The sequence below is a fragment of the Anomaloglossus baeobatrachus genome, chromosome 5, assembly GCF_048569485.1.
Source record: "Anomaloglossus baeobatrachus isolate aAnoBae1 chromosome 5, aAnoBae1.hap1, whole genome shotgun sequence".
Lineage (NCBI taxonomy): Eukaryota > Metazoa > Chordata > Amphibia > Anura > Aromobatidae > Anomaloglossus > Anomaloglossus baeobatrachus.
Genome location: NC_134357.1, coordinates 397,604,707 through 397,627,125, shown reverse-complemented (window position 1 = coordinate 397,627,125; position 22,419 = coordinate 397,604,707). Strand labels below are relative to the sequence as shown.

The window sequence follows — 22,419 nt, the reverse complement described above, 5'->3', positions numbered from 1 at the left end:
CTCAGCCCCTCTCTGTCCCCAGCCTCAGCCCCTCTCTGTCCCCAGCCTCAGCCCCTCTCTGTCCCCAGCCTCAGCCCCTCTCTGTCCCCAGCCTCAGCCCCTCTCTGTCCCCAGCCTCAGCCCCTCTCTGTCCCCAGCCTCAGCCCCTCTCTGTCCCCAGCCTCAGCCCCTCTCTGTCCCCAGCCTCAGCCCCTCTCTGTCCCCAGCCTCAGCCCCTCTCTGTCCCCAGCCTCAGCCCCTCTCTGTCCCCAGCCTCAGCCCCTCTCTGTCCCCAGCCTCAGCCCCTCTCTGTCCCCAGCCTCAGCCCCTCTCTGTCCCCAGCCTCAGCCCCTCTCTGTCCCCAGCCTCAGCCCCTCTCTGTCCCCAGCCTCAGCCCCTCTCTGTCCCCAGCCTCAGCCCCTCTCTGTCCCCAGCCTCAGCCCCTCTCTGTCCCCAGCCTCAGCCCCTCTCTGTCCCCAGCCTCAGCCCCTCTCTGTCCCCAGCCTCAGCCCCTCTCTGTCCCCAGCCTCAGCCCCTCTCTGTCCCCAGCCTCAGCCCCTCTCTGTCCCCAGCCTCAGCCCCTCTCTGTCCCCAGCCTCAGCCCCTCTCTGTCCCCAGCCTCAGCCCCTCTCTGTCCCCAGCCTCAGCCCCTCTCTGTCCCCAGCCTCAGCCCCTCTCTGTCCCCAGCCTCAGCCCCTCTCTGTCCCCAGCCTCAGCCCCTCTCTGTCCCCAGCCTCAGCCCCTCTCTGTCCCCAGCCTCAGCCCCTCTCTGTCCCCAGCCTCAGCCCCTCTCTGTCCCCAGCCTCAGCCCCTCTCTGTCCCCAGCCTCAGCCCCTCTCTGTCCCCAGCCTCAGCCCCTCTCTGTCCCCAGCCTCAGCCCCTCTCTGTCCCCAGCCTCAGCCCCTCTCTGTCCCCAGCCTCAGCCCCTCTCTGTCCCCAGCCCCTCTCTGTCCCCAGCCCCTCTCTGTCCCCAGCCCCTCTCTGTCCCCAGCCCCTCTCTGTCCCCAGCCCCTCTCTGTCCCCAGCCCCAGCCCCTCCACTCACACACACCCGATCGCATCCACTCACACACACCCGATCGCATCCACTCACACACACCCGATCGCATCCACTCACACACACCCGATCGCATCCACTCACACACACCCGATCGCATCCACTCACACACACTGACGATATCGCACATACGCGCTGATACTCACAACATCCGGACATACCACATGCCTCTGGCCATGTGATCCTCCGTCAGGTCCTGGAAGATCACAACAGCACAGTATCGAGGCCGAGAAGCAAGCGATATCGCCGGATGCTGTGAGTGTGTGGATGCGATGTGTGTGTGAGGTGTGTGTGAGGTATGTGTGAGAGTGAGTGCGATCTGATGTGTGTGTGTATGCGTGTGTGTGTGCTGTTATGTTTGTGCGTGTGGAAGTCCCTCCGCTGCAGGACCTTGATTTACTGGTAACTATGCAAGCATGGTTACCAGCGCAACACGTCCCCCGCTCGCACGGGAGCCCACACCAGCATACGGCGGCGGCGTACGCTGATGTGGGCTCCCGTTGGGGATGGGGGAAAGGGGGGGGGAGTACAGTACTCACCTGGGATTCGTGGCTCCGTGACCGTGTCAGTTCGGGCAATGCGGGGTGGGGGGCGAGAGCTAACGTCTATTGCGTGAGGGGGGCGTGGCGTGGGCGAGTTGCCAATGCCTGCAGGGTGCCGGGGCGAGAGGCCAATCTGTGGGGGGGGGCAGAGCCTGGGCGAGCGGCTGGCCAATCCGTGTGGGGGGGCGGGGCCATGGCGAACCCAGCGGCCAATCAGCTTTGTGTCACCGTAAGGACATGTCACCGTGACACTGTCACCGTGACACAATTTTGGAGCATGACAGACAGACAGACAGACAGAATAAGGCAATTATATATATAGATACTGGAGGGGGTGACAAAGGAAAGTGTATACACATGTACTGGAGGGGGTGACACAAGGAGAGTGTGTGTATACACGTGTACTGGAGGGGGTGACACAAGGAGAGCGTGTGTATACACGTGTACTGGAGGGGGTGACACAAGGAGAGCGTGTGTATACACGTGTACTGGAGGGGGTGACACAAGGAGAGCGTGTGTATACACGTGTACTGGAGGGGGTGACACAAGGAGAGCGTGTGTATACACGTGTACTGGAGGGGGTGACACAAGGAGAGCGCGTGTGTGTGTGTGTGTGTGTGTGTGTGTGTGTGTGTGTGTATTGTGCTTTACTGATGTAGTCTCCAGCTCTGGAAAACGGGGAGGGGGCTATCCTCTCGTCAATGTAAAGTGCTTGTACAGCAAATTTACTGACCTCTTCTATTTTTTTTCTCTTCCCTTCCCAGGATCAATGTTGGGATCGGAGAAGTAATCAGCAAACATGTCAAGTAAGTGATTATAAAGTGTACCTATTTTTTGGCAAAATCTGTGTTTTTTGTTATTGGCTAGTGATAAGCCATGCCCGGGTGCTTGGCACCAGGGATGAGCGAGCACTACCATGCCCGGGTGCTTGGCACTAAGGATGAGCGAGCACTACCATGCCCGGGTGCTTGGCACTAGGGATGAGCGAGCACTACCATGCCCGGGTGCTTGGCACTAAGGATGAGCGAGCACTACCATGCCCGGGTGCTTGGCACTAGGGATGAGCGAGCACTACCATGCCCGGGTGCTTGGCACTAGGGATGAGCGAGCACTACCATGCCCGGGTGCTTGGCACTAGGGATGAGCGAGCACTACCATGCTCGGGTGCTTGGCACTAGGGATGAGCGAGCACTACCGTGCTTGGCGCTAGGGATGAGCGAGCACTACCGTGCTTGGCGCTAGGGATGAGCGAGCACTACCATGCTCGGGTGCTTGGCGCTAGGGATGAGCGAGCACTACCGTGCTTGGCGCTAGGGATGAGCGAGCACAGAGCACCCGAGCATGGTAGTGATCGCTCATCACTATTAGTGGCTTTTTTTATTTCAGGTGTTATTGCCTGTATATATGTTATAGATTAGTGGGAGAGGCCAGGTCCTGATAATGCCACTGATTGCCCAAGACTGTAGAAATGCCCAGGTCCTGCCTGCATATATGCATAGCGCTGTACAGGCCTGTCAAGACTGGTGTTGATGCGGTGGCCTGCTGGCATCCGAGAAGTGGTGCCCAGCTCCATCTGCGCCTCCTCACTAATGTTATTCCAGTCATGCACTGGAGTAAGATTTGTAGCGAACACAGCCTCTCGTCAAATTCTTGATGTTACTTCTCGGCCTATTTTGTTGGAGTTGGGCAAAAATGGCGTGAGGGGTCAGTAAATTTAGCACAGCTTCAAGTTGCACCAAAGTTTTGACTTTCAAAGCTTTTTACACTAAAATTCTGGTGTCAAAGCTTTAATGAATTGGGCCCGGAGTTCCTCTGCACAGTCTTTTGAACTATCGTTGTATGTCTCAGGACCCAGACCCTTACTGATCTACAACAATTATCAGGGCTATTACGGAAAAAATGAAGAGTAGAGCTATGCGTTAAAGGGTGTTTTTTTCCCCAAAATATTAGGTTACCCCCCCTAGCCTATAGATAGGGCATAACTTGCTGCTTGCTTGCAGCCTGCCCCTGTGGACCTGAGATTGGATCTCTGCAGTCCTGTGTTGAATGGAGCAGAGATTCTCTACCGCGCTCCATTCTTTGTCTATGAGCCGCCAGAGACTCCATAAAGCAGTGCTTTCTGACACTCATGGATAATGAATGAAGCAGAGGTAGAGCATGTGCATCTCTGCCTCATTCATCAGTTCCAGTCCCCCATTACCAGAATCTGTGGAGTCCCAAGTGGTCATATCCTCAGAGATCAGTATGTTATCCCCTATCTCGGTGGGTTTGCATGTGACGTGTACCAAATATATTCCAGCCCATCTTATATTCAACTAGTCTGAATTATCTTTTACAGCTGTAGACCGTTAGGGCACGTCTGTGCTGATAGTGGATGGATGGACTGTCACAGTGGCTAACTATTATGTACTTATTTTCACTTGCCTCCTATTTACTATCCTGCTCTTTCCTACAGAGCGGCCATCGTATGCTCCGCCGCCTGCCCCGGCGCCCGCAACAGTAAGTGCCGCTGCTTATTCCAGTACCGCACACATTGCAGATCAGCGCTGTACCGTAAGGCGGCCGCAGGTTTTCGCCTCTCCAGCCTGTAGGAAACCTGCGGCCGCCTCTATTGTGATGTGCTCACACCTCATATTACACTCCTGAGAAGCCATAGAACGAGCAAAGCTGTAAATTTATGGGAACTCAGAAAACCCAGAAAATGGATGTGCACTAATTTTAATCACATTTCTATGTGACTTAAAATTTGTTTTGTTATTTTTCTTTTTTTTTCTTTTTGATGGGCAAACCCATTCCCCTGACTGCTCAGCTCTGTGTATAAAGCGACCCCCATGCCTGCTTTACTCATGTATTTCCATGTTGTTCTGTCTGTCAGGTGCGTGGAGTCATCGTGTGTCTCTGGTACCCGTGCGCTTGCTGTTGTTTTGCTGTGTGATATACTGCATTGCCCATATGGAGAATATTCCCAGATCTCATAAAGCTGAAACTCTCATTCTTTGTCTACATTCATCTAAAAGCTGATATCTTTATCAATGTCATAACCAACAGATTTGGGGTCTTAACCCCTTTTTTGTTCTCATTATAAATGAGTGATAACGACCTGCATCCAGTCCGATTTATATCTGTGTCCGCACAGACGTCGTCACGCTCCACTTTTTTTAATCTCTATAATTCTCTCCGTGCCCAAACGTAAACATTTTGTAGCATCTATAAACCTTTGAAGCAATGGTTTCCACACACCCTGGGATTGCATTTGTGGCAAATCCTCTGGAATTTATGGCAAAATCTACAATTTAATTAGCCAATTAATTTGCTCTAGTCTAAGGCGTACTTTACACGCTGCGACATCGCTAGCATCGGCTAGCAATGCCGAGCACGATAGCACCCGCCCTCGTTGCATATTCCTGGTCGGCGACGTCGCTGTGACTGCCGAACAATCCCTCCTTCAAGGGGGAGGTGCTTTCGGCGTCACCGCAACGTCACTAAGCGGCCAGCCAATAGAAGCGGAGATGAGCGGGACATAACATCCCGCCCACCTTCTCCCTTCCACATTGCCGTCGGGACGCAGGTAAGGAGATGTTTGTCGCTCCTGCGGGTTCACACACAGCGATGTGTGGCGCTGCAGGAACGACAAACAACATCGTACCTGCGGTCGACCCGACATTATGGAAATGAACGACGCTACACAGATCAACGATTTTCGACGCTTTTGCGATCACTTATCGTCGCACCTAGGATTTACACGTTGCGATGTTGCTACCGGCGCCGGATGTGCGTCACTAACGACGTGACCCCGACGATATTTCGGAAGCGATGCCGCACCGTGTAAAGCCCCCCTAACACACAGTCTGCAGACACCGCCCGAAATCAAAGCTGGGGCAATAGAGCAGGAGGAAGGAAGGCCCTCGAATGTTGGCCATACTAGTTACATAGAAGTGGGTTGATGGTTGAGCAACCGATGAACTGTCCGTCTTTAAAATTGTCCATAAGTGTTCGACACTGATTAGTGAACGAAAGCGAAAAAAGCTTTGACTTTACTATGAAAATTACAAACACAGCCGACTTCTTTTTTTTAATCTTTATTTTTTTTTTTATAGCGCTAACATATTCTGCAGCGCTTCACATAGATCAGGAACGCTGTCTCCATTGTGGCTCACAATCTGAATTCCCTATTTGTATGTCTTTGGAGTGTGGGGGGAAACCGGAGTACTTGGAGGAAGCCCACGCAAACACAGGGAGAACATACAAACTCCTTGCAGATGGTGCCCTTGGTGGGATTTGAACCCAGGACCCCAGCGCTGCAAGACTGCAGTGCTAACCACTGAGCAACCGTTGACGATGATGGTCTGCAAGCTAAAACAATTGTCCAATGTTACATTCTACCATGCAAATCGCTGCGATTAAAATCATCATTTTTAAATAAACAGAAAAGGGGAGGAAGTGAGCTGCGCCCGTGGCTTCACCTCTACAGTGGTGTGTCGTCTCTCAATGTGGAAATGAGCGTCAGCGGAAAATCAGTTTACTATGTATAGGCACCATAAGACTTAACCCTATCATGGAAGGAAAAAACATACTATCCCCAACACCAGCTTTCTGGGGAAATCGTGATGGAGCGTCTTCTTTAACATGCCTGATTATTAGTTTACCTGGGAGATAAGTGGCGACAGATGTCTGGTTTCTGCTTGCCCTCTCCTCCCAGTGCAAATAGTGCCCACATTCAGATTTACCCAGACCTACTGTTGGGATTCCTGAAGGGACATTGAGGCTTAAGAAAATAATGAACCTTAGTGAAAGAATTTTTTTTTTTTTTTTTTAACCCTGAAGGGAACCTGTCATCTGAATCATGCTGCCCAAACCGCATGAATCAGAACCTGGCTACACAATAATGGAGATATATATATAATAATATAATTGCTTTCTTTCTTACTCTCTAAGGCTAAATTCACACTTGCGTTGTTTTGCATCAGTCACAATCCGTTGTGTGACTGATGTAACGGATGCATTGCAGATAGGGGCACAACTGATGTGACTGATGCTGCAAAAAAACAATCCGTTACTCTTTTACCGGCGGCCAGCTATTGGTAACAATCAGCTGATCGTTCACAGGAGCCGGGCAATCACTGATCGTTCACAGGAGCCGGGCAATCAGCTGATCGTTCCGGCCGCTGGAACTGAAACTGAATTTACAGTCCATCATGGATTGTTAGGCTATGTGTCCACGGGAGAATGTAGCTGCGGATTTTTCTGCATCAAAATCCGCAGCTATCCCGCAAAATCCGCGGATTTGCCACGGATTTGATGCGGATTCCCCCCCCCCCCCCCCAATTTTAAAGCCAAAATCCGGATGAAAATCCGCAACAATAATTGACATGTTGCAGATTTTTCCGAACCAAAATCCGCACGAAATCCGCTGCAGAAAAATCCGCAGCGTGGGCACAGCATTTCCAAAATGCCATAGAAATGGCTGGGAATTACCTGTGCTGCAGATATTTGGTAAATCCGCGGCTTTTCCGCGAAAAATCCACGCATTTTCCGCAGCGTGGGCACATAGCCTTAGTGTGCGCATGCTCACAGTAAAAAAAATGATCCACCGCACATAAAAAACGTTACATTCAGCGTTGCTCCCTCCTGATTGTTAGTCAGTGAATGACTGATCCGTCACACGGCAAATGCAATGCAAGGCCATCAGTCAAAATCTGTCGCTAATACAAGTCTAGGGGGAAAAAATGGATTCCTGAAAATATTTTGCAGGATACCGTAATTCCTCAAGGCGACGGATTGTGACTGATGCAAAACAACGCAAGTGTGAACTTAGCCTAAAACACAATTCTTAGAAGATTGGGCCAGGTACCATAGCCGGAGACTAGACCTGTCCGGTGTTGGCCCATCCGGTTCTTTCCAGCACTGCTGCCAGTAATTAATAGGTCTGTCCTGCACATGTAAATGGGGAGACCATTCAATCTCATGCAGCGGTGCTGGGAAGAATCTGGCTCCGGCTATGATCCTTGGCCTGTTCTTCTAAATATATTTTTTCTGAAGTGCCGAAGTGGTCCCGAGAAAAATATCCCTTGCTCTTTGGGGGACATGAATGAGATGACAAGTTCCCTTTAAAACTTTCAAAACTAACTTAACAAATTGGATCTGTTAATATTGGAGCGATGGGCTGCTGCCGTCCCACAAGCTTTTCTTGTGTTTCTGCCTATGATGGATATCTCACAGCTTCTTAAACACGCCATATGCAAATCATTTTCATTTTGTGACCTTTTTTCAGTTTCTATAATTTTTTTTTTTATTTTCTTTCCTTTGTTTGAACTCATTTCTCATTCGTGTTTTTGTCTCATTTGTTTCCATCAGCAAATGCCCAGCACACCAGGGTTTGTGGGATACAATCCATACAGTCATCTTGCCTACAACAACTACAGGCTGGGAGGGAACCCAGGCAGCAACAGCAGGGTAACGGTAGGAGATTGTAATTATGTGTGACCCGAGGCCTTGCAGCACAGTCGGAAGCTGGGTTTGTGTTTATGGAGGAGTCCGACCTCTCCCCTAAAGCGGGGTTAACCATGCAGTGTGATAAAGGTACTGACTGGTTAATTGGCGAATGCCGAGAGGCATTAACACTATGTAAGTGGGACTCCAGCTGCCGACCCCCAAAAAACACAGATCGTGTTACTAATCCTCTGCGGTAAGGCTTCTGCTTATAGTGACCCTATTTGCAGTCACATTTTGTAACCTATGGGATGTGTGTCATGAAATCCACAGATATGAAGAGGTTGTGTCTTACTATTTATAACGGGGCATAAGAAGATGTAATCACCCTATATGGGCCGGAACGCAATGCTGCCCACTCAAGGATTGAGAACCACTTGCTTAGAAGGGATGTTCAATGAACAAAGTACATTTTAATCAATACATTTTGAAATAATAAGTTCTGTAATAGGATATTTTTAAAAAAAAAAGTTCCTGTGCTGAGAGGTTTTGTGTCCCTGCTACTGTGTAATGGCTGTGTCTGACCATACAGGGACATGGCTTGATCATGGCCGTGTCTGACCATACAGGGACATGGCTTGATCATGGCCGTGTCTGACCATACAGGGACATGGCTTGATCATGGCCGTGTCTGACCATACAGGGACATGGCTTGATCATATCACATCTCCTGGCCTGGGGAGGAATCAAAAGAGAATATACAAACTGGATGGTATTGGATTGCAGGTATTGCTTTTTATGAGAGAAAACATTTCCCTCCCTGTTTAAAAACAAGCAGAGAAATATTTTACATCACAGAAAGAATCAGCTGCGAGCCCATGCTGCGCTGTATACTTACTCTTTTCTTGCATGTTCTTTTCCTGCCCAGGAGCTGTGGTATGATCAGACCATGCCTCTGTACGGTCAGACACGGCCATTACACAGTACATAGCAGGGGCACATATATAAGATTATTTCAGCACGGGAATATTTATTTTTAACACATCAAATTATGGAAATTGTTGTTATTCCAAGTACTGTTGATTTAAAATGTACTTTGTTCTGGGGGAAAACTCCCTTAATCTGACCTGTCACCGCGACATAAGTGTCCAGATTTTGCTCTTATTTTATTCCTATTTCTCACAAACATGCAGTTTTTTCTCTTTAATCCACCATATGGTTCCTGAGATATACAGTAGGCCTTTTTATTTAGTGATTTATTTTTTCCTGCTATTTACAAGGGTTCTTAGCTCACATGATTCTCAGGGGCGTTTCTTTGGGCTGCTTTGCATTATTACAATGGGAACCATGTCGCGCAGTATGCGTTACGTGTGCCTTTGTTGTGGGGCTTATGATGTGCGGTATATACAGAAGATGCATTCTTACATGGATTAGTGTAATTGGATGTACAACATTTTTGTGTAGTCATAATTTGTTCTTTATTTTCTGTAACTTTTATATGGTTCTCTAGTAGAGGATGTATTGTAGAGATTAGTGCTGATGTGTGTTAGGCTGGGGCCACACGGGGATTACTGCGATCCTCGCATGATACTCGTCTCATGCTGGCAGTACAGCAGAGCTGAGTGTCATGCGAGTGTCACTGCGACTGAGGTCCGATCGTGCAAGGCCCCCCTGCGGGGGGCGGGCCGGCACTGAGGAGGGAGGGGGGATTTATCTCCATCTCTCCTCTGTTGCTGGCTATAGCCATTTTTACACCGGTGTACCGCGAGTGCAGTGCGATTTTAAATTTTTTTTTTTTTTTTTTCTCTCTTGCCCCATAGACTTGAATGGGTGCGAGAGAATCTAGGATGACATTGCACCCACAGCATGCTGCGACTGTTTTCTCGATCCGATTAGGGCTGAGAAAATAATCGCTCATGGGTGCTGGCACATAGGCTAATATTGGTCCTAGTGGAATGCAATATTTTATCACATTACACTCACACCGATTTTCATGCCGTGTGTCTTAGGCCTTAGGGTAAGCATGTTTTCCTAATGTGAGCATCGTCATCAGTACTTGTCTGTGTTTCCTTGTTATTTTTGGACATATTATATTGTTGTTGGACCTCATAATGTGTCCATACTGTCCTACTGTGTTTTTGTTTTTTTTTTAATGGGTGTTTTTAATATTAAAAGGAAGCGGTCACACCAGGTTCTTCCCTTATGAGCTGCGGCCACCACCAGTGAGCCCTTATATACAGCATTCCAGAATACTGTATAGACTATGTTTACACACTGCATCTTTTCCTGTGTTTTTCGTGCGTTTTTGAGGTCACAAAGATGCACCTAAATGCATGCATGTCCTCCTCCCAGCAAAGTCTATGAAATTTCTATTTTGCTGTCCACACTGGGCATCTTTTGTTGGCTGCAGTTTTGAAGATGCAGCATGTCAATTCTTGTGTTTTTACCGTGTTTTTGAGTCCTTCCACTCAATAGATTTGACTTAAAAAACGCATTGGACAAAATGCGGTAAAAATGCAGTGCGTTTTTGGTGTATTTTAAGATGCACTCAAGATGCACTGACAAAAAAGATGCCGCATGTGAACATAGCCATATAAGAGCCCAGGCCACTTTGTATAACATAAAAAAACTGATAATGCTCACCTAGGGGGTGGTCCGATCTGATGGGTGTTGATGGTCTCAGTTTGGCACTTCCCCTCTTCTTGTGATCGCTGTCCTCCTGCCCAGCCCTGTGTGCATGATGCGTCCTGTTTCATTAACAGACTGGCCTCCATTGTGCTCCTGCGCATGTGCACTTTCATCTGCCTGGCTGAGGGCAGATCAAAATACTGTAGTGCGCAGGCGGTCTTCGACCTATTCTCGTGCCTGCACGTTACAGTATTTTGCTCTGCACTCAGCAGGGCAGATCAAAGTGCGCAGGAGCGCAATAGAGGCCTCTGTGTGAATGACGTACAATGTGTCATGCACACGGGGCTGAGCAGGAGGACTGCAATTGTACAAGATAGAGGAGGTGCTGAACCAAGACCAGCAACACCCATTGGACCGCCCCGCCCCCTAGGTGAGTATTATAAAGGTGTTTTCTTTATCGTTCCTATGGGAGACCCAGACATTGGGTGTATAGCTTCTGCCTCCGGAGGACACACAAAGTACTACACTCAAAAGTGTAGCTCCTCCCTCTGAGCTTATACACCCCCTGGAGAACCAGATCTAGCCAGTTTATCGCTTTGTGTTCAGGAGGCATACATCCACACATGCATTCTCATCTGATTTTTTTTCATTTTTGGAAAGAGTTTGAAGAAAAGCGGGTCCAAGCCTGGACCCCCGGCATGCCCCTTCTCACCCCACTGTGTCGGCGGTGCTGTTAAGGTTGATTCCAAGGCTGGAGCCTTACATGCCGTGCTCCTTCACCATCCCTCCTGGGCTCTGGCTTGAAGTGGGAGCCAGCACGGTTCTCCATGCTTGGCAGGAGACCGGTCTCCATCCGCAGCCCTTCAGGATCCTGCTGGACCGGAGCACTCATCCCCAGGGACTTGGAACCCTGCGTCTCAGCAAGCTCCTGAGATGTTTATATATTGGGGGTCCCTGTACTTTATTGTTGTGGGAGAGTGTGCTGAGTGAGTTTTATGACATTTCCGGCGGGTTCTCTGGCTGTCGCCTGAGAACCGCGCCGATGGTGCCTGCGCGCCGGCCGCACCGCTCAAATTTAGGCCCCGGCTTCACCGGAGGCCTACTTTCGGTTTCACTGCCCTCGCATGTCATTCATGCAGAGGGACAGCGCGGCTCCGCCCAGCGGCCGTTCTGCACAGGGGAGGGACACTCCTCACTGGGTACATGTCTCCTCCCCTGTAAGTCTCTTTGGCCCTCCAGATCCCGCTCCCAGAGTGAGTCCAACCCCCTCTCTTCGCTCCGGCGGCCATTTTCTCAGCGTTTTTCCCTGCGATTAGCACTGGTCTGCAGCATCCCTGCTGAGGTGCTTGGGGGTCCGGGCTTCGGGATCTGGAGGGCACACAACACCGCTCCAGCGGTCTGGTAAGCCACAACCTCTGGTTGTGGACCTCTGTATATACTCTCTGGGGGTCATTCTGGCAGAGCCCTTACTCCAGCAGCATGTCTCACACGAGGAGCAAGGCTCCAAAGCTGTATTCAGTATGCACTGCATGTAAGCTCCTACTGCCTGAACCGAGCACCTATCCACATTGTGATGCCTGCTCTAACCTGACGATGCCTCAGCCTAGAATCGCACCCCCAGTGGTCTCTCCGGCTGCTCCGGCTCCTGTGGCTGAACCCCCGGCTTGGGTAGAATCCTTATCTAGGTCTATCTCCCAGTCTTTTGCCGACTCCATGGGACAGCTGTCCAGGACTTTGCTGAACATGCATCAGCCCCCTTCACAGGGTGCCTCTGCTGCTAGGGCTCTCTCAGGACCGGATCTCACAGAGGATTCATCATCTGGTCCCAGACCCCGTCCTAAGAGGAGACGCAGGGCTCCCTCTCCTTTCTCGTCCCGCGGCTCTTTTTCAGAAGCTGACTCGCAGGACGAGGAGGATGCCTTTACAGGGGGCTCGGAGGCTAACTCCATGTGCCCCATTGATCTGTCCGAAAGTGACTCAGATGTTAGTGATTTGATTGCGTCCATTAATTCTGTACTGGATCTCAATCCGCCAGTATCAGAGGAGCAACCCTCTCTGGCAGAAAAGCACCAGTTTACCTCGCCTAAGAGGACAAAGAGTGTGTTCTTTAACCACTCCAGTTTTCAGGCCGCTGTGACCAAGCCTAGGGCCTGTCCTGACAAACGCTTCCCAAAGCGTGGTTCTGATGACCGTTTTCCCTTTCCACCTGAGATGGTCAAGGAGTGGGCTCATTCACCAAAGGTAGACCCCCCCGGTGTCTAGACTCTCAGCCCGGACTGTTGTATCAGTGGCTGATGGCACCTCTCTTAAGGATTCCACTGACCGCCAGGTTGACCTTCTGGCCAAATCTGTATATGAGGCGGCAGGGGCCTCGTTCTCCCCAACTTTTGCAGCAGTGTGGGCTCTCAAAGCCATCTCTGCTTCTCTAGAGGAGATGCATTCCCTCGCCAGGGAATCTATGCCCGAAATGGTTACCTTAACTTCCCAAGCTTCAGCTTTTTCATCCTATGCCATGTCTGCCATGCTGGAGGCTTCTCACCGCACTGCGGTGGCTTCGGCTAATTCCCTCGCTATCCGCAGGATCTTGTGGCTTCGTGAGTGGAAGGCAGATGCTTCTTCAAAGAAGTACCTTGCTGGACTCCCTTTTGCTGGGTCCCGGCTGTTCGGTGAACAGCTGGATGAAATTATTAAGGAAGCTACTGGCGGGAAGAGTACTTCCATGCCACAAACCAAAACCAGGAAACCTGTCCAGGGTAGGAATCAGTCGAGGTTTCGTTCCTTTCGTTCCTCCAACTGGTCGTCCTCTAAGCCCTCGGCCTCGTCCACTAACTCAGCCAAGGACCAAAAATCCAACTGGCGCACAAAAGCGCGTCCACAGAAGACCGCAGGAGCTGCTGCCACTAAGGCAGCCTCCTCTTGACTATCTGTCCGCGCCAGCAACGTCCTTAGTCGGTGGCAGGCTCTCCCACTTTGGCGACGCGTGGTTTCAACACGTCTCCTATCAGTGGGTGCGGGATATCATCTTCCATGGCTACAGGATAGAATTCTCTTCCAACCCGCCAGACAGATTTTTTCTGTCAACTCCCCCCTGCTCCAAGGTCGCCGCCTTCTCTCAGGCCGTGGCATCCTTGCAGGCCAACTGAGTAATTGTACCGGTTCCCGCCCAGGAACGGTCAGAGGTTTCTACTCAAATCTCTTCCTAGTCCCCAAAAAGGACGGTTCCTCCCGGCCCATCCTGGATCTCAAGCTTCTCAACAAGCATGTTCAGGTGCGGCATTTTCGCATGGAGTCTCTGCGGTCAGTCATTGCCTCAATGACCCAAGGGGATTTCCTGGCATCCATCGACATCAGAGATGCCTATCTCCATGTGCCAATTGCAGTTTCACACCAGCGTTGGCTACGTTTTGCAATCGGAGAGGAACATTTCCAATTCGTGGCTCTTCCCTTCGGGTTAGCCACGGCCCCTCGGGTATTCACCAAGGTCATGGCAGCAGTGGTTGCGGTTCTGCACCTCCAGGGGTTGGCAGTGATTCCTTACCTGGACGACCTTCTAGTCAAGGCTTCATCCAGCGCAGACTGTCAGCGGAGTGTCTCGCTCACTCTCGCCACTCTAGCCCAATTCGGGTGGCTTGTCAATCTGCCCAAATCCACTCTGACTCCGACTCAGAGGCTCACGTACCTAGGGATGCAGTTCGAGACTCTGCCGGCACTTGTGAAGTTGCCCTTAATCAAACAGCAGTCCCTCCAACTGGCGGTGCGCTCTCTGCTGAGGCCCCGCTGTTATTCCATCAGGCACCTGATGCAGTTGCTGGGTCAGATGGTGGCGTCAATCGAGGCTGTTCCCTTTGCCCAGTTCCATCTGCGTCCACTGCAGCTGGACATTCTCCGCTGTTGGGACAAGTGGCCTTCCTCCTTGCACAAGTTAGTGGCTCTGTCGCCACAGACCGGGAGCTCTCTTCAGTGGTGGCTTCGGCCCCTCTCTCTGTCTCAGGGACGCTCCTTCCTGGCCCCGTCCTGGGTGATCCTGACCACGGATGCCAGTCTATCCGGCTGGGGAGCGGTATGTCTCCACCGCCGAGCACAGGGCACTTGGACTCCGTCCGAGTCAGCCCTCTCGATCAATGTGCTGGAAACCAGAGCCGTGCTTCTGGCTCTCCTAGCTTTTCACCACCTATTGGTGGGCAAGCACATCCGAGTCCAGTCAGACAACGCGACAGCGGTTGCCTACATCAATCACCAAGGCGGGACACGCAGCCGCCTGGCAATGTTGGAGGTACAACGCATCCTTCAATGGACGGAGGACTCCAAGTCCACCATATCCGCAGTCCCCATCCCAGGCGTGGAAAACTGGGAGGCAGATTATCTCAGCCGTCAAACCGTGGACGGTGGCGAGTGGTCCCTGCACCCGGCAGTGTTTCAGTCAATCTGCCGCAAGTGGGGCACTCCGGAAGTGGACCTAATGGCATCCCGTCACAACAACAAGGTTCCGATTTACGTGGCTCGCTCCCACGATCCTCAGGCATTCGCCGCGGACGCTCTGGATCAAGACTGGTCCCAGTTTCGTCTGTCCTACAGGTTTCCCCCTCTAGCTCTCTTGCCCAGAGTACTGCGCAAGATCAGAATGGAGGGCCGTCGAGTCATCCTCATTGCTCCGGACTGGCCCAGGCGAGCTTGGTATCCAGACCTGCTCCATCTGTCCGTAGAGGTGCCGTGGCATCTTCCTGACCGTCCAGACCTTCTCTCACAAGGTCCGTTTTTCCGCCAGAATTCTGCGGCTCTCAGATTGACGGCGTGGCTCTTGAGTCCTGGATCTTGACGGCTTCTGGTATCCCCCCTGAAATCTCCACTATGACTCGGGCCCATAAGTCTTCCTCTGCCAAGATCTATCACAGGACTTGGAAAATTTTCCTGTCCTGGTGTCGCTCTTCCGGCCATCCTCCTTGGCCTTTTTCCTTGCCGACCCTTCTGTCTTTTCTACAGTCCGGTCTGCAGCTGGGACTGTCCCTCAACTCTCTCAAGGGACAAGTCTCGGCTCTGTCAGTGCTGTTCCAGTGGCGTATCGCCCGGCTGGCTCAGGTCCGCACCTTCATGCAAGGTGCGTCTCACATCATTCCACCTTACCGGCGGCCCTTGGATCCCTGGGACCTCAATTTGGTTCTCACGGTTTTGCAGAAACCCCCCCTTTGAGCCTCTTATGGAGGTTTCTTTGTTTCGTCTTTCACAGAAAGTGGTCTTTCTAGTGGCCATAACTTCCCTCAGGAGTGTCTCTGATTTGGCTGCGCTCTCTTCGGAGTCACCTTTTTTGGTTTTTCATCAAGACAAGGTGGTTTTCCGTCCGCCTCCGGACTTTCTCCCTAAGGTGGTTTCTCCTTTCCACCTTAACCAGGACATTACCCTACCTTCCTTTTGTCCGGCTCCTGTTCATCGCTTTGAAAAAGCGTTGCATACTCTAGATCTAGTGCGTGCTCTCCGGATCTATGTGTCTCGCACCGCTGCTCTTAGGCGGTGCACCTCTCTTTTTGTGCTAACCACAGGTCGGCGTAAGGGCCTCTCTGCTTCTAAGCCGACCTTAGCCCGTTGGATTAGGTCGACCATTTCGGATGCCTATCAGTGTTCTCAGGTGCCTCCCCTGCCGGGGATCAAGGCACACTCGACCAGAGCTGTCGGTGCCTCTTGGGCTTTCAGGCACCAGGCTACGGCTCAGCAAGTCTGTCAGGCTGCCACTTGGACTAGCCTGCATACCTTTTCAAAGCACTACCAAGTGCATGCTCATGCTTCGGCAGATGCGAGCTTGGGCAGACGCATCCTTCAGGCGGCTGTCACCCATTTGTGAAGTTAGGCTCCGCCTACTTCTCAGTTTTTCTGTTTATTCCCATCCATGGACTGCTTTGAGACGTCCCAATGTCTGGGTCTCCCATAGGAACGATAAAGAAAAAGAGAATTTTGTTTACTTACCGTAAATTCTTTTTCTTATAGTTCCGTATTGGGAGACCCACCACCCTCCCTGTTGCCTGTTGGCAGTTTCTTGTTCCGCGTGTTATTACCGGCTGTTGTCGTGGACAGAGTCCCTGGTTGTTCCGGTTCTTGCTCTGTTTTTATTTGTGGGTGGCTATTCTCCTTCAGCTTTTGCACTAAACTGGCTAGATCTGGTTCTCCAGGGGGTGTATAAGCTCAGAGGGAGGAGCTACACTTTTGAGTGTAGTACTTTGTGTGTCCTCCGGAGGCAGAAGCTATACACCCAATGTCTGGGTCTCCCAATACGGAACTATAAGAAAAAGAATTTACGGTAAGTAAACAAAATTCTCTTTTTTTACGTTATACAGAGAGGCTATGGGTCTTATATATAGTATTCTGGAACGCTGTATATATGGGCTTACTAATGGTGGCCATCGCTCATAAGGGAAAAACCTGGTGACAGAATCCGTTTAAATATTTTTTGCCATTTGTTTGTGTATAGTTGTTTTCATAAAGCTTCAAACTTTATTATACAATCATCTAATTATGATCAATGATGGTTCATTAAAATTATATGGCTAATGAGAACTTTGTAGGGTATTGTTCTGCCCTATTACCAGGTGAGCACTGGCCCCTTGTAAAGAGCGGGAAAAGTCCCATATCTCTAGAACCTGTATGGTGGAATTACAAGGAATACTCAGGAGAGAACAGGAATAAAATAAACCTGGCTGCTTTTAACCTGTTGCATTAATGAGACATTCACTCTTATGGCTTTTCCCAGATCAGTCTTCGCTCTAATCACATAGTCTACAAAGGCCAAATTCATGTAGGCATAGTGAGCATTGCTTTGATCGGCTAACGGTCTTACCAGTGCTGTAGACTAGAGGCCTACGTGGTCCATGCAAGAACAGTCTGCTAGGATGCAACCCTAATATTTCATATTATGGACTTACGTTTCATTTTTTCTTGCTAGTTAGTGTCCACCTAAAGATCTTTATAGAGTATTCCCAATTGATAAGACTATACAGTTTATTACAATAAGTTTATCACATCACAACCTCTTCTTCTGTGTTAATCACAGATACTTTAGGGGTTAGTAGAAAAGATTCTATGGCCTCCATCGATGTAAATTCTTCGCTGAAAGGGAGTCTGTCAGCAAGTTCTTGCTATGTAAGCTGAAGCTAGCATGCTGCAAAGGTTAAGGGGTGCTTCACACACAGCGAGCTCACTGCCGAGATCGCTGCTGAGTCACGCTTTTTGTGACGCAGCAGTGACCTCATTAGCGATCTCGCTGTGTGTGACACTGAGCAGCGATCTGGCCCCTGCTGCGAGATCGCTGCTCGTTACACATAGCCCTGGTTCGTTTTCTTCAAATGCGCTCTCCCGCTGTGACACACAGATCGCTGTGTGTGACAGCGAGAGAGCGACAAATGAAGCAGGGAGCAGGAGCTGGCGTCTGACAGCTGAGGTAAGCTGTAACCAAGATAAACATCGGGTAACCAAGGTGGTTACCCGATATTTACCTTAGTTACCAGCCTCTGCAGCTCTCACGCTGCCTGTGCTGCCTGCTCCGGCTCGCTGCACATGTAGCTGCTGTACACATCGGGTTAATTAACCCGATGTGTACAGCAGCTAGGAGAGCAAGGAGCCAGCGCTAAGCAGTGTGCGCGGCTCCCTGCTCTCTGCACATGTAGCTGCTGTACACATCGGGTTAATTAACCCGATGTGTACTGTAGCTAGGAGAGCAAGGAGCCAGCGCTCAGTGTGCGCGGCTCCCTGCTCCCTGCACACACAAGCGATGAATAAGGACCCTTATTACATGACTAGAAACACACACCCCCTGCTGTGCTTGACACTTTACCTTCAATGTACAATCTCTATACAGAGCCTAGTGTGGGCGGGACAGCTCCCTGAGCTCATCTACGTGACTAAACCTAAAAATTCAGATTGTGTGAAAATGACTGCAACAAGTAATCTAAGTGATACATCATTGGATTCAGAATCTCTTTGCCTACATCATTCTGTTTTCAGATGAGGTAGCACAAACCTGCTGACAGATTCCCTTTAGGTGTTTGTGGCACACATGCTATAGTGAGTGACAAGCTAAGCTCTACAAAGACTTTCGCTTGATTTAACATGATCTTCTCTTCCAGGCTTCATCTGGGATCACTATCCCAAAGCCGCCAAAGCCTCCAGATAAGCCGCTGATGCCGTACATGAGATACAGCAGGAAGGTGAGTGATGGATCTGCAGTCCTGGAGGCGCAGCCACTTGTCTCCATATCATTAGCTTCTCCAAAAGCCCAATTTGTTCCTGTAGAACACCAATAAAATCCTGTAGACATCCAGTAAAGTTATAAAAACAAATCTTCTCCGCCACCCTTTAATGTCTCTGAATAGGTCTGGGACCAAGTGAAGGCGTCCAACCCTGACCTTAAGTTGTGGGAGATTGGCAAGATCATTGGTGGGATGTGGCGCGACCTCACCGATGAGGAGAAGCAAGAGTACTTGAACGAATATGAAGCTGAAAAGGTACGAGGAATTAGTGCTTAGATAACTTCCAAATATGCCTCAAAAATCTCATTAAAGCCACTGAAGGCTTCTACTGTTTCCTCTGAGGTGTGAGGGTTGACTCTGCTGTTCACTGGGTCCCAGGCTGCATAATATTGGGTGGGATTAGCTGCTTTCAGAATACGTCCTATGCCAGGAGTAGTTAGTGTCACCCCCTAATATTTTCATTTCTGTGATGCACACATACTCTTCTCTAACCTTCAGCCCCAACCCCACCCCCCCTTTAAAAAAAACAAACAAGTAATGGAGTTTTTTTGGTAACCCAATGCTCTTTCCCAGCCTTCTGAACAGGACAGTAAGTTTTTAATTTAGGTATCGTTTGTAAAAATCCTGTCATGTCTACGATCATCGTACCGACTGAAATATCCATCAGATGCTTACTATGATTTGGGTTTGGTATTTTGTGGAAGTATCTGTGAGGACCACAGTTGGCTAAAAAAAATAGATATACATATAGATAAGAGAGGGTGATATATCTCAGGAACAAAGAAGCACATGAAGAAAAGCAATACCATATTTAGGAGAAGAGCTAAAGATATAGTATATGGGCCTTAATGTGAGGACTGACCGAGGGGGTCTCATACATGTCAGTAATAAGGCTGTAAGTTTAGCCTGGGAGACAGTATCTGCAGTGGGGAAAATAAGTGCCAATTTTGTAAGTTTTCCCATCAGCAAAGAATGGAGAGGTCTGTAATTTTATCATGGGTACACTTCAACTGTGACAGACAGAATTCCCCCCCAAAAATCCAGAAAATCACATTGTATGATTTTTAAATAATTAATTTTCATTTTATTGCATTAAATAATTATTAGATCACCTACCAACCACCAAGAATTCTGGCTGTCACAGACCTGTTATTTTTTCTTTAGGAAGCCCTCCTACTCTGCACTTATTACCTGTATTAATTGTACCTGTCTGAACTTGTTACCTGTCCACACAATCACACTTCAACCTCTCCACCATGACAAAGATCAAAGAGCTGTCTTCCAGCCTGGCCATGACCAAACAGTCAGGGCAACTAAGGAATGGCTCCCTAAGAAGCATTTCAAGGTCCTGTAGTGGTGTAAGCCAGTGTCCAGACCTAAACCCAATAGAAAATCTTTGGAGGCAGCTGAAACTCAATGTTGCCCAGTGACAGCCTCGAAACCTGAAAGATCTGGAGAAGATCTGTATGGAGGAGTGGGCCAAAATCCCTGCTGCAGTGTGTGCAACCTTGGTCAAAAGCTGCAGGAAATGTCTGACCTCTGTTACTATAAAGATTTCTGTACTAAATATTAAGTTTTGTAGTTTTGTTATCCTATTGCATTTTTTTTTATTCTGTCTGTCACAGTTGAAGTTACCTAATATAAAAATTATACACCTCTCTCTTCTTTGTAGGTGAGAAAACTTGCAAAATCATCAGTATATCATATACTTATTTTCCTCACTGTATGATTCACAGTGATGTGAAAGTTTGCCGCCTTCCTGATTTCTTATTCTCTTGCATGTTTATCACACTTAAATGTTTCGGATCACCAAACAAATTTTAAATATTAGACAAAAATAACATAAACACAAAATGCAGTTAATAAATGAAGATCTTATATTAAGGGAAAAAAAATCCAAACCGACAGGGCCCTGTATGAAAACGTTGGCCCTAAACCTAATAACTAGTTGGGCCTCCCTTAGCAGCAGCAGCAACAACAACTACAATCAAGTGTTTTCAATAACTGGCAATGAATCTTTTACAATGCTCTTGTTCAATTTTGGCCCACTCATCCTTGCAAAATTGTTGTAATTCGGCCACTTTGGAAGGTTTCCAAGCATGAACCACCTTTTTAAGGTCATGCCACAGCATCTTAATCGGATTAAGGTAAGAACTTTGACTAGGCCAATCCAAAGTCTTAATGTTGTTTTCTCTAGTCCCTTCCACGACAGCATAGGAGGTTGTCTCTCCACGCCCTAATTGGGACAGGAAGTTCAAGAGGTTTAAAAGGACCCTCCCACCTCCCACAGCCAGTGTCTTTCCTGTCCCCATGGGGCATGGAGAGGTTTTGTTTTTCTCCTATGCTGTGGTGGCCGGCGAACTACAGTATATAATTTTTTTTTTTTCTTTTTCCTTCTTCCCCTGTTACCTTAAGCCGGACAGCATCGGTCGGGCCTTCACCGCTCCTCCCTTGCTGTTCCCTCACGCTGTGGGGGACCGCTGCTCCAGCCTTCCGGATCCTCCTGAGGGGTGATGCAGGCTGTTGAGCTCCCCGGCCGGCGTCCTCCCTGAGCCGCCGGCCGCTTCCCGCATGCACGCTGCCGGAGCGATCCGGAAGTGTTCCCGGGGGCGGGACTTCCGGTCTTGCGGACTTCCGGTCGAGCGCTTCCGGTTTGCGGAGGCAGCGTGGAGGCACGCCGACGGTGACACGGCCTGCCCAGGACCGGATGCGGGAGGCGGGGAACGTGCACCGTCACTGGGGGGGCAGGCCCTTTTGCATAAGGGCTGCCACGAAGACATCAGATCATGGTAAGCAACCGTGCTCCCTGTCATGTCTTCCGCTGCAGCTGCATCTGCAGAACCCAGTGTGCCCCCTGCTACTGTGAGTATGGAGGGGAATGGTCCCTCGGACATAGGTCTCATCAGATGATTTATGGCTCTATGGTCTGTGTTTTCTAGGAGGACAAGGCCACCAAGAAAACTGACAGAAATGAAAAATCAGAGAAGCCTGAGAAGTCAGAAAAAACTGACAAGTCCGATAAGCCTGATAGAGTGGAAAAAATTAAAAAAAAATGTCCTATCTGTATAAAGAAGCTCCCTGCAGTATGGGATAAAAAGCTTTGCCAGCAATGTACGGACCAGATTATTAGGGCCGAACAACCATCTCTGATAGATGAGTTGCGGTCCATGATGAAACAGGAGATTAGGGCCTCTCTGGCCTCCCTTCCTGTTCCTGGCCCTGCTCCTGACCCTGCTCCTGGACCCTCTCCTCCAAAAAAGAGGAGACTCCAGTCGACCCCATCTGATCAGGAGGACGCTGATTCCACCTCTGAGGGTCCTGATGAAGGATTTCCATCTGGGGGGTCTGACCAGTCCTTTCTATTTCACTCAGAAGAGTTGGGGGATCTTATTGGGGCAGTTAGGAGCACTATGGGTTTGGAAGAAGTGCAGTCTCTTCCTTCAATCCAGGACGAAATCTTTACTGGCCTGAAGTCAGTCAAACAGTTGGGATTCCCAGTTCATGCCAATGTTTTGGATATTGTCTCTCAGGAATGGGAATGTCCTGAGAGGCGG

At 49.7% G+C, this 22,419-nt stretch overlaps 1 protein-coding gene across 2 annotated transcripts in view; it reads left to right on the top strand.

Annotated features, from left to right (window-relative positions):
* SMARCE1 (SWI/SNF related BAF chromatin remodeling complex subunit E1) overlaps nucleotides 1-22,419 on the top strand; it is a 75,365-nt gene that overhangs the window by 6,000 nt on the left and 46,946 nt on the right. Inside the window, exons 2-6 of one of the 2 annotated variants that reach the window (XM_075350160.1) lie at nucleotides 2,342-2,383; nucleotides 4,033-4,076; nucleotides 7,932-8,030; nucleotides 18,743-18,823; nucleotides 18,989-19,120. In XM_075350160.1, the coding sequence (XP_075206275.1) occupies nucleotides 2,377-2,383; nucleotides 4,033-4,076; nucleotides 7,932-8,030; nucleotides 18,743-18,823; nucleotides 18,989-19,120 (363 nt within the window). In that variant the 5' untranslated portion in view covers nucleotides 2,342-2,376. The remainder of the gene's footprint in view (nucleotides 1-2,341; nucleotides 2,384-4,032; nucleotides 4,077-7,931; nucleotides 8,031-18,742; nucleotides 18,824-18,988; nucleotides 19,121-22,419) is intronic. The other variant, XM_075350161.1, reaches the window with a different exon arrangement.